The sequence below is a fragment of the Athene cunicularia genome (assembly GCF_003259725.1).
Source record: "Athene cunicularia isolate RWA chromosome 26 unlocalized genomic scaffold, athCun1 chr26_part2, whole genome shotgun sequence".
Taxonomy (NCBI): Eukaryota; Metazoa; Chordata; class Aves; order Strigiformes; family Strigidae; genus Athene; species Athene cunicularia.
The window spans coordinates 1,259,960-1,272,419 of NW_020799137.1; the positions used below are offsets into that span (position 1 = coordinate 1,259,960).

Consider the following 12,460-nt stretch of genomic DNA (forward strand, 5'->3'; position numbering starts at 1 on the left):
TTTAAATCAAATCAGTAACCTGCTATAAGTGACTCCCAACAAAGTTTTGACTCTTCTTGGCACAGTTTCTGATTCCAGGGTTTGAAATAGCATTCTGCACCTGATCTGAGCATTCATTATACTTACAAAGGGCTAACAGTCTGTTTGTCCTAGAGAAGGTACACCAACAAGTTGCTCTGAGACTTTGAGAGTTGCTCAAATATATGACCTCAAGTGCTAGAATAACTGGAACCAAAGAATGGACAAGCATAAATGGTAGTTTCACAAGTGAAATAATTTTTCTGTGATAAAGGCTCCATTGTAGGTTAAAAGAATAAGGGGAAATGATAGTCTTTCCCAAGATAGTCCTCTACAATATGTTCTAACCAAAATAGTATCTTTTGTGGCTCATCTATTTCTGTGTGTTGTACTTCTGGAACAATTCTTAGCTCTATGGATGATCCTTTATCAGTTTGTTTTTTCCTTCTTCCCAAATACTAGTTCTTCAAATGAAATACATTACTATTCTTTACCAGTCATACCATGCTTATTTTGTCCACCACAGCTACTAAAAAGTTACAAAAATTTGAATGCTGGTACCTGTTTCTCAAAGGCACTGAAAATAAATTTTATAATAAAACGAAGCATAAATTTCTTATACCTCACCCTCCTAGATCTTTGTGTTTAAACAGATACTATTTTACTTCCCATATTTTTACTGGTTACGAGATGTACAAGCCAAAGAAGATACTAATTGTTCTTGAATGAACTTCTGGTATAGTTATAAAAAGACAAATTAAAAAAATTGATGATGTATTGGCTTACCTTTTTTTTTTTCACAATTACTTCCCTAAAAAAAAAAAAAAAAAAAAAAAAAGCATAATCTATCGGGTTAGTGCATGAACTAGGGGTACTTGATTAACTGTAGAGAAACAAAATGAGCGACTGACCAGGGACCTTGTATTTAAAAATGAACTTTTTTAATCTAAAAATTTGATAAGAATAAGACACTCATTTGGTAATTGAACTTGAATGAGAAAGCCAAATGTTTTGTTCTGCTGCTTAATTTACTGTTAGGTTGCACTGAAGCCTGCACACAAGGTCTAATACATTCCTCTGGGTCTTATTCACATAGGTACTTAATTAGTCATGGAGCCAATGTGGCTGCTGTGAACAGCGAAGGTGAAGTCCCATCTGACATCGCAGAGGAGGCAGCCATGAAGGACCTGCTTCTGGAACAAGTAAAGAAACAAGGTAAATCAGTAGTGGGATTGAATACGTGAGAGTTAGACCTCTGAGAGCTTCTTACAGAACATTCTGTTGGCTTACTGACTATAGATGAAGAGATCTGAAATCTGGCCCAAGAGGCAGCAGACAAATGTTGGTTTGGTGGCAGAACAGTGGAACAGATGCAGGAGGTTTGTGGTGTGCAGTTTCTCTGCATTAAGTAGGATTCTTCAAAGCAAGACACCACAGAACTGAAAGCTGATTTGTTAGATCTGTTTGCTTGTGAAGTGAGATTTCATTCTGATCTCTGGTATCGATGAAATATCTTATTTCACTAAAACTTAATAATAGAGAGGTGAGATTTTTACATCCTTGCCAAGAGTAGGGACTGGGAAATGAGTATGCCTGGCCTGGAGTGACCTGTTCTATCCCAGTCCTTCCCAAGACAACTTCTGCAGCCCACCTGCTCTGCTATTTCTCCGTTCTCATCAGGTGTGCCTGTCTGAGGTGCTGCTCTCTGTGCTGTCCCTGCAAAAGCATCACTGGTAGAAGCAGCATCTTGGATAGCATAATTTATTTTAGAATTAAGAAATGCTTCACCAATGTAAGATTTTTCTTTGTACTCATTAAATTAATCTGTGAGTGGTTAGGTATCTGTACATACACGTAAGAAGTTTAAACCCTGTCTGTGAAGTTCATCAGGAATGTTTTTGAAGGATGCATTTATTTCAGCTGTGTGGGGAGTGATGAACTGAGGCAGCTGAGCTGACACAGATCAAACTATCCACATTGGGTATGTATGAGCTGTGTATTTCTCCTTGAGAAGAGAAAGTTGCCAGGGGGATCAAATTGCTGTCCTTGAGGGAGGCTATAGAGACAATGGAGCCAGACTCTCCCAAGCTGCACAGTGACATGATGAGAGGAAAAAGTCATAGGTTTGAACAAGGGACATTCTGACTGCATGCATATATATATATATGCACACATACACACACACACAGGGAAAAATGTTTGCCAGTAAAGTTATGAAACAGGGACCCAAGAAAATTGTGGGATCTCCATCATTGGAGGTGGCCAAAACTCAGCTGCATTCAGCTCTGAGCAACCTGCTCTGGGTTTGAAGTCACTCTCCTTGGAGCAGGGATTTCGGCTAGAGACCCCCGAAGATTTTCCCCCCCCCCCCAAGTCTAGATTATTATATGACTGCAGGTTGGAGTTGGGGTGATTTGCATGCTGGATTGAATCTGGCCCTCTAACACATGTATTCTGCTTGGCACACGATGGTTATTTTATTTTCAAAGCTATTTTCAGGTATAATTAGGAAGAGATCCATACCTTGCTACTTTGTCAACTGTGTTACTGCTCCACTGGTGAGTTTGTAGCTGTCCACCTGAGAGCTAGTTAGTATTTATGTTACTGTTCCTCTTGGAAAATTGATGCAGGATCATGTATGTACCTTCTGGTAAATAGAAAATTTTCACTTTCTAGTCTAGTATTTCTAACAAGGTTATTCTTATTTTGTTCCCCTATCCCTTCCACTTTGAAATAAGCTTAAATAGCCCTTCTCCCTTACATTTAGTCTCCTCATGTATTTACAAAGAAGAATTGTGTCTATAGTCAGCATTTATTTTACTGGGCTGTCCACACCATGCCTTGTAAGGTTTCAACCATGTTATTACCATGTACAGTTGCTGATACCTACTTTACAGAGAGATGAGTTACACTGATGTAAAGAAAGGATCTGTACCTTTCTGTGCATCCAAGGAGGCCTGACTGCAGAGAGGAGACAGGCATGGTTTGGACACCCAGTAAAACAAACGCTGGCTGTAGACAGCTCTTCATCTAATTCTGCCTCAGCTCCAGATATTTTGCCTGACACTTCTTGGGATTCTGCTTGGCTTTTTCATTGCTTCACCACATTAGCAGCATCCTGCTAAGATGCCCCGAAACAACCATCTGTCTCCACTGAGAAGTTTCCCATTGACACAGTTGAAAAGGATCATAACTGCTGGAGTAAATGTGTTATAAACTTTAAATAAGTGTCCATTCAGCTCTGTAGCTTGTCTTCAATGGTGGCTCAAAGCAGATGTCTGCTGCAAACTCTACCAGGACAAGTGCTATGATTCCCTTCCCAAACATTTTCCCAGCCTCCAGTCACTGTGCCTCAAGGAATTCCTGAGCCAGATGGACTTTCTGTGTACTCCTGATTCCCCTGTGGCTTTCTGTTTCATGAACTTGAGCAGTCCATGGGAACTTCTGGCATGCATAGCATTACGTTTAGTAACTACAAATTTGTCTAATCCTTGTTCTGAGGCCAGTTGTATTTCTAATTTTTGCAAAGTCCTGTGGTAGTGGGTTTCACAGTTCAGACTGAGTTGATCAGTACTTTCTTTTGTTCTGTTTTAAATCTAATGCCCCATAATTTAATTAGGAATTTTGTTGTTCTTATTCTGAAATAACTAATCCATAGGGACAGTTGCTCTTAAACACCCTTCTTGATTTTTGAGATTTGTTACCTTCTTCATGTTTTTTCCCTGCATCAGCAAGCTCTAGTCTGATCAGTGTTTCATGGAGCTGTATTACACTTCTAATGTGTCATCCTTACATGACCTCATTATCATGAAAACTACTTACAAATACAAGGTTGAGATAGTTTTCCTTCTTGTTGGTTTTATCTGCCAGACCCACCTGGCCTCCCCATGTAGTAGCAGTTGTTTTCTGGAGTGGGAAACTTGTCCCTCTTGTGATCAGAAAGCCCCACAGACCATGTCTCTGTTGTACCAGCTATGTATGGATGGATGGACTTACTTGATCTGACTTCATCTAAAGCAGATCTCTTAAGACATCAGATTAATTTTTTTTTTTTGCGTTCTATCTCCAAAATGATTTAGAATTGTATTTTGTCAGAATCTAGTGATTTGCTGCTCAGTGGGATTAACTAAGTATTTATTTCGGTATGCCTGGCATGAACGTCTCTGGTGCGGTAGAGAGATCTCCGTACACGCAGCTTGCAAATCATACTGAATTTTAAGTGACCGTATAGTTGGGGTTGTGCTGCTCCTCAGATCTTCACTGTGGATTATATTCTCACTGTTACTTAGTTCAGTTTGTTAGTCTGCTATTTGTGACTTGGTATTTCAGTCTAGTTGGTTCATGGTCGAGCTAGCAGTTAGGCTGGCTTGCAACCAGTGGCTAACTTTCAGGTTGGTTTTTTTTTTGAAGTCTTTGTCAGTGATGCAGTAGTTCTTCCAACTCCTAAAAAATGCTTTTGTGGATTTTTGTGGAAGATTATAAAGAGGTTACTAATATTGTACAGCAAATGAAACATAGGGTAAGTTTTAACATGTTAATGAAAGCTTTCACTTAATAATCTCTTCTTCTGTGCTTCACCTTCTTAGGTGTAGACCTAGACCTGGCACGAAAAGAAGAGGAGCAGCAAATGCTACAGGATGCCCGACAGTGGCTGAACAGTGGGAGAATTGAAGATATAAAGCAGCCTCGAACAGGAGCCACGGCTCTTCATGTTGCTGCAGCAAAGGGCTATTCTGAAGTCATGAGGTAGGAGCTCCTTCCCAAGGCTGATACACTGAATTCGGGCTGTAAAGATTTTTGTAAGGAACACATCTAGCTTTATAGCTGAGAAAATTCATACTGAGATTTTCAGACTGCTGTTTCTCAAAAGGCTCCACAGATCTATGTGCCCAACTATAGTAGTTCACCTAGAAATATGTAGGGACTGGAAGATTCCCTTTCATACCTCTAGGCCTTTAAAGTGATGAAAGCTTTTCAGAGGCTGAGACATAAATTAGAAGGTTTAATTTTCACTATTAGACCTACAGTTTTAGGACTAGCAAGTAGAACAGTGTTAGGGGATAAAAGTACAATTTCAGCCTACAGCGTAACAGTACATGCTGTAGACAATCACAAACACCCCACGAGTTTACATGACCAGTCTAGTGGAAAAATGCAGTGTCCATCTCTATCTCACTGTGCCCTTGCCCTTACTGCTCCTGCAGCCGTTGGCAGTGACAGAGGGATTCCCACACATAGCAGTTCTGCTTCTACCCCTCTGGTACTAACAAGCTTATTATGAAGATAAACTTGCCCAATACAGTGTTTCCTGCGATAAAGCATTAATATTTGTACAGGAAAAGTCAAATTAAGGTTTCCAACAATAAAGCTTTCTTCTTAAGTGTGGGGGGAGCTGCCCATAAACAGCAGCAAGGTTACTCTGTTGCCGCATTAAAATCCCCTGTGGAAGCCTTCATCCTTAGATATAAGGCAGAAATTCTCCCCTGTGAGGGTGGTGAGGCCCTGGCACAGGTTGCCCAGAGAAGCTGTGGCTGCCCCCTCCCTGGAAGGGTTCAAGGCCAGGTTGGACGGGGCTTTGGGCAGCCTGGGCTAGTGGAAGGGATAGGTGGGACTGGATGATCTTTAAAGTCCCTTCCAACCCATTCTATGATTCTATATCTTAATCCTTAATTTCATAGTTTTAAGTGGCATGACTTGCTGTGTAAGAGCTGTTTCTTATCCAGCTCTAGTAATTTTTATTTTGTTCTTCATCTTTCCTGTTTGTATTCATTCATTAGAGCTTATAATTGAGTTATAAGCTGTCTGTGCCTGTACCGTGCCCAAGAACAGTTATCTAACACAGCTTATGTGGAACAGAAATGTAATATCCCTGAATTTGAGGTGTTGGTCTTGTGGACTTTCAGTGAAGGGTTGTATATCCAGCACTCCTCAATGATGGCTTCATTCACTGTTTCCAGGGTGACTGAGTTCTGGACAGCTACTCCTTGGTGTTAATTGTTATAATGATAAACAGATCTCATGGAAAGCTGACATTGTTTCTCTCTTGTGTATTTTATGGCCACCCTGTAAGTTCAAATGCAAAGCTTCAGTGACTTGAACCAAAAGGGCTGAAAGCCAGGAGCTAGCTAACTCTCAAATGAGATGTGGAATTTGTCTGTGACCTTGAGTCTCTTAGCAGCTATGTTCCTCCCTTTTGCCAGCTGGAAAATCAACATAAAGTCAGCACCTAATTTAAAATTTCTTTCACAGAGAAACACACTACTGCTATAGTATGACTGTGTTTTATTTAGCACAGTAAAGCATTGGTGTAAAGCTGCAGGAGTTTCAAAACTGTTGGTGCCATTCTGGGGTTGTGCTGGATTTCCCTTGTGCTGCGGAAGGGTGGCTCTGGGTGGTGGAATTTCCCAAGATGGTAATTTTCAGTAGCAGTTTTACAGAACTTGCAGAATTCCCCTGGGTGTTCTTCAATATTTAAGCAACTTGGATAATAGTCAGTTTTGATACATGAGCCGCTCGGTACTTTTCATCTGATCACTGGTGTACCAGTGTGCATATGTCTCTGAAGCTTCAGACTACAATTGACTCTCTTCAGTTTGTTTTGGTTTTAAATATTCAAGCTCCAGATGCTGTGCAACGCTAGCGCTCTGGTCTGATAGAAGGGAGTGGGTGGAAGGTGCACAGTAGTAAATGTGATACGGGGGTATTCCCAGGCAGGTTCTCTTGGGTAAGATTTGCTTTAACTGAGCAAGGACTAGTCTGCATTTTGAGTTGTTTAACCCAAATGTGGGTTATTTAACTTACAAATTTCACATCTGTCAATCACAGTAGTGGCAATGCTTCTTAGCTGCCAGTCCTGCTGGCATTGACTCCATATGGACTGTTCCTGCCTTGTCCTTGGGTAGAACCAAGACTGAGCTCTAGTTACCCAATGTCCTTTCATGCCAGGTACTGGGCTTGGCTCCTTGTTATGGAGATGGCAGTCTGCAGAGATGTTGTTTGTTTGCTTAGGGCCTGAGCAAGTCTGCTGTCTCTCATCCATTGGAGCAGGAGTTCAGACTGGGTCATCAATGCCAAATTAGAAATTAATGTCATCTCCCAGTTTAGGACATGCTGAAAGCAAACCTTATCAATCGGACTCATTCCAGCAGGTTTTACAGCAAAGTCACATTTCATTTACTGCACTCTTCTGTTACGGTTGCAAGCACATCAAGTAGGATGTTGCTTAGCTGAATAAACAATTTAAGAAACTACTGGCTTATGTTACCTACTCTGTGGTTTATGATGTGAACTCTTCTTTGTCGAGAAGTCATTCTCAGGTGGGCAGAAATTAATAATGCTTCTTTCCTCAGGCTCTTGATCCAGGCTGGGTTTAATTTGAACGTCCAGGACAATGATGGCTGGACTCCACTCCATGCTGCTGCGCACTGGGGGGTGAAGGAAGCTTGCTCCATCCTGGCTGAGGCACTGTGTGATATGGACATCAGGAACAAGCTGGTTAGTATGCCAAGATGTTGGCACAACTTATGCAGTGTATTTTATAGCCAGGTGAATGTCAACTTTATTGCCTACCACTTGATCCCATGCAATGACAAAGTTACATCGTGAGCAGTTCTTCTAGTGTGTGCACTGGAGCATTTAAAAGTATCAGAAAATAAAGAATCTTGACTGGAAGAAGGCAGAAGAGATTTCAAGTGTTAATGGAAAAGACAGGTGATTAAACTTTAAGGACCAAGATTGTAAGAAAGGATAGGGGCTAATCTGTGTCTTCCTGTTTTACTGCAATCCTGACAAATTAAACAACAACAAAAAAGACGGTCTTGGAGTGCAAAATAATATGCTAATATTAAAGTATAAGGCATTGAAAACTAGTAAACCCTTGAGATACTGGCAGCTTTAAATCCTTCCTGCTCTACTATATTGGTCATAAAAAGGGAAATTGGAAAATTGACTCAGACTCTTGAGAAATTAGTAAAGGAAAATAGGATGGAAGGGGGGGGGGAGGGAAAGAAGGAAAAAAATTCCTCTTCCATCCTAATAGAAGTTTTTCCTTGAAGAGCCTGTAGATTTTCAAGTGCTGATGTGTGCTTGTCCAGGGTTGTTCTTTGTTCACCTCCCTGCCTCCCCAGGCTGTGTCCGTGAACTGTTTCCTGCTGGAGCGGTTTTGGTTGTGCTTCTGGGGAGGAAATGAGGTTGTATGTACTTGGAACAGCACCGGGGAATGAGAGCAGGCAAGATGATTTGATAAGAGAACTGTGGCACTGTATGGTTTGAGTGCATCTGTCTGTGCTGGAAACTGATGTAAAAGGAATGGCTCTATGAGAAGGAGCCATTTTAGTGTGGTGAGCTACATGCCATCCAAAATATGGGGTATCTTCTTTAAGTGCCATCAGGTGCCTTTCCAAAGTGTTCAGAATGTGTGTGGGTTTTGTATTTTGGTAGACTTGAAAAGAAACAGGCACAGTTGTATTTGCTGCATTACCTGCTCTTTCCAGTCAAGGACTGTTACCTTGCTTGGTCAGATGGTCAAGGCAGCCTGTATGTGTCACCCCTAGCCATCAGGTTTCATTATGTGTTTTTAATTAAATGGTTATTACAGCATTAGTTATGGTGAAAATGTAACTGATTTCTTGTTTTGTGCCCAAAGTGATTTTTCTGGTTTGTTTTATTCTGTGAATAGCCATGGATGTGGAAATGGCTCCCAAATTTTATGGCCTGCTGCTGATTGGCAGCCTTTCCCGAGGTTCAAATACATGATGATACAGTAAAACAGGGTGATCACATTCCTTCTCAGTACAAGTGTCCTTTTGAGAAACCTGGAAACTCAGATATATTAGTTCTGGCTGTTAGATTTGAGCAGCAGCAGCAATCAAGGAACTGCACTTTCACGATTAAGGTTACTCTGATCATAGATTGAGTCATAAAACTACCATCACTGTTGTGTGGCTTTCCCTGCTCTGGAGTGAAGCGGAGTGTGTTACTCAGCATTTGGGGAGGGAGGATGCGGAGCATGTTCTCTTTGTTCTTCACTGGTGAATGGTGCTTTTTTGTATATGAACACTATGCCATATCAGATATCCTCTTGTCTTCTCTTATTGCATCAGGGCCAGACGCCATTTGACGTGGCTGATGAGGGACTAGTTGAGCATTTAGAAATGCTCCAGAAGAAACAGACTGTGGTGAGTTTCTGGCAGATCATTTTCCACCTCTCCAATTACCTTTTCATGCACAGGTGTTGTCTAAGACATATGGCATCAACAGACGCAGGAAGCTGAGGCCCAGCTATTTTTTCATGTTAGTCATTTTTAATCTTTAATTACACCAATATTTCTAATAGCTAGCAATCTAGAAAACTGAATGACTGCATCGAGAAGGTCAGTAGTGTGCTGACATGCAGAATTATGTAAACTGGTTAGGAATGTATCGTTCATCTTTGGAATTGTTATTATTCTGCAGTTGCTTTTGTTAGCTGGCAAGCTCTCTAGCTTCAAACTGATCTTTTCTTAATGAGTGATTACCCAAGTCAAATTTGTGTTTGCATCTAAGGAAATATGCTGTCAGTGTTGAGAAAGAGATCTGTTACCATGTCTGCCTTGGGAGACTTTTCATTGAGTGAGAAGAAATTATAAGCTTCAGGGAATTCTGGACTAAAAAAAATGGTGATTTCAAAACCATACTAAATTACCATTTCATAATGCAGTGGAGATATTGGAAGGGGTTATAAGCAGAAAATTGGCATTAAAAAGGATAGCAAAAATATATCTTAATCAAAGTAAAGGCAGTCATCAAGCCAGAAAGTTGTTTTTGGATTGTGTTTTTTCCTATTTCATCTGGTCTACTCAATTATCTCGTTTGGGTGCTTTCAAAAAATAAACCAACCTTCTTTAAAAAAAAAAAATCGGTATCATTTAAAACGTTGAATTCAGAAACAGACATAATGAGAACACTGCTGATAAAACCCAGCACAGTATTTTGAGGAACTGACAATGTGGGTGGTAGGACTCAAGCTCTGATCATAACACAGCTGCTGTCATCCTTAAATAGTATCTTTAACATTCACAGAAACTTTTTAAAAATTAATCAGCTTCTCCCTAAATGAGGTGTTGATAAATACTATCAGTGTTGTATTTTGGATTTCCTCCTATCTCACTACACCAGGATTCTGCAGATAACTGCAGTCCTTAAAAGAAAAGAAGAATAAGAACAATAATAAGAAAATTTTAGGATGGGTGCTAGCCCATTTCTACTCCTGCCTCACAGGGGCTGGCTAGCAACCCGCCTTGTTCTCTGTGTAGTAGCACTGTGTAAAGGCATTCTCCATTTATTAAATGACCATAGCAAGCTATAGTAGAACTAGAAAGAAAAGAATCCAGATTTTATCACACTTTTTAGTGGATGTGATTTTTTTAATAGAAATGCCCTTTTATCTTGTGTGTTTGTGTGCCATTTTTATAACTTAAAACAGAAAACTTACCTTTTTTTAAAGGATGAAATAGGCAGTTGCATGACATTCCTCTAAGCATGCGATTTTACTTTCAAAATGGCTCTCAAATGTAAATCTTGTGGTGGAGCAATATGTTGTCTTTGCTAAAATATTTGCTGCCATTACTGTAGAGAATAGGGAATTCTCTTTGCTTGAAGCAATTAATTTGATTTGGGTTTGGATTTTTTTTTCCCAGTCTCTGAATTACCTGTGAACGGAGCAGGCTGTTTCCTGCACTTCCCTTTAGTGTGTTCCAGCACTTAGTTTTATTTAACAGCATGCTGTACCCCAAATTTTGACTGTTTGCTGGACTCCAGGTAGTTTTTTCCATGCTCAGAATTTGCAGAGCTTTTGCTTCTTGTGCCTGGTGTCAGCTCCTTTCAAAAGAGTAAGAATAACTAGGCTAGACACAACAGAAAAGAAACAGCCTTAAAGGTGAGCCTCTAATTGCCATCCCTTTTCTACCTCAGTTGTGTCTGTGCTTCTAGAAGGTACCAAACCAATTTTTTTGTTACCGTTTTGTTCATCAGTGGTGACAAAATTAATATTGCTGCTCTCTGGGCGAAATATGCCACTTGCTGCAGTGATCACAGATATTCTTGTGCGATGACTTCATGCTGGCATTTGAGAGATTTAAGAAGTGCCCCATCCTCGTGGGAGATCCATCGGTTGCCTGTGCAGAGCATACTTGAATGCTTTCTTTTGAGAGCAAGTAAATAATAGCTATAAGGGCACCAAATTTTTAACTGAATCTAGCCTGATTTCATGGGCATACAAACACACGTGGGCAGACCCCCAGCGCTGTGTCTGCGTGGACAGAAGCAGGGTGGTGCTGGGGTAGTCAGGATTTGACTCTGGGTCTCAGCAGGTGCTGCTGCAGAGTCCTCTGAAGGTTTTATTAAATTGCAGCTTGTCTCTAGGGACATGCTGGCTGTGTAGCTGTGCCCTTATGGAGCTGTAGTCCAAGACATCCAGTGCTCTTGCAGATGTGCCTCTGTTGAATAGGCTTGTTAAACAAATCCACGGTATTTTTTGTCTAATGAGGTTGGGATGACCTTATGCTGTGATAATTATTGCATTGTGCTGAGGTGGCTTGTTAAGATGTCTCTTTTCATTATTTTTCCAATCTTTTTGGATTTTTTGACAGTTGCGAAGTGAGAAGGAGACGAGGAATAAGCTAATTGAAGCTGACATGAACGGCAAGCCTCAAAGTGGACTCTTCACCAAGTATGTCTCTTTCCTCTTTGAAAAGAAGCTGCCCAGAGAGGAATGGGAGACCAGCTTCATCTCTTAGTTGAGCCCAACTGACTGCTGGCTTAAAAAAAGTTCACTGCTGTTCATGTTCATTTCACAGTTTCTTTTAAATTTGAGTGCTCCCAAATACAATTTTAGCTGTTTCTTAGCATACCCACTGAATGGTAGAACAAGGAGTTGAGCTGGTCCTTGGTCCACCAGCTTCTGCTCTTGCCAAGTATCAATTTGACCTTTGGGCTGAGAACTGCATCTCTGCAGTTGCTCCCAGCCATATAGTCCATCTGATGGGTTGTGTTATGCTAGGAAAAGAGACACCACATTTTTTTTGATTGAGAAATGCTTGTAAATTGAGGAAATGTGAAACTGGCATTGGAATCCATGGCAAATGGGCAGTACTGAAAGTGCTGGGATGTTGAGTCTTTAGATGGATTTTGTCCTTTTGCTTGTTCTATATGTAGCAAATCATGTCTATGTGTTCCTGAGAAGCAGAACTCAGAAATAACTCGCTCGTCTGGTAGTCCTTAAAATTTCTTATCTTGCAGCAAAGAGAAGATTCTTTATGAGGAAGACACGCTGAAGTCCATGGAGATAGAGGAAGAGACCAAGGACTCTAGCAGTTCTAGTTCTGAAGAAGAGGAAGAAGCTGAAGAAGATGAAGTTTCAGAATCAGATGCTGAAAAGGAGTCAGGTAAGACTTGGTATAGTCTT

General features: G+C 40.7%; 1 protein-coding gene across 3 annotated transcripts in view; it reads left to right on the forward strand.

Annotated features, from left to right (window-relative positions):
• Positions 1-12,460, forward strand: part of PPP1R12B (protein phosphatase 1 regulatory subunit 12B) — a 119,362-nt gene that overhangs the window by 27,607 nt on the left and 79,295 nt on the right. For all 3 annotated transcript variants that reach the window (XM_026864399.1, XM_026864400.1, XM_026864401.1), the window contains 6 exons: positions 1,115-1,233; positions 4,605-4,764; positions 7,368-7,512; positions 9,120-9,194; positions 11,646-11,725; positions 12,295-12,440. In XM_026864399.1, coding sequence (XP_026720200.1) covers positions 1,115-1,233; positions 4,605-4,764; positions 7,368-7,512; positions 9,120-9,194; positions 11,646-11,725; positions 12,295-12,440 — 725 coding nt within the window. The remainder of the gene's footprint in view (positions 1-1,114; positions 1,234-4,604; positions 4,765-7,367; positions 7,513-9,119; positions 9,195-11,645; positions 11,726-12,294; positions 12,441-12,460) is intronic.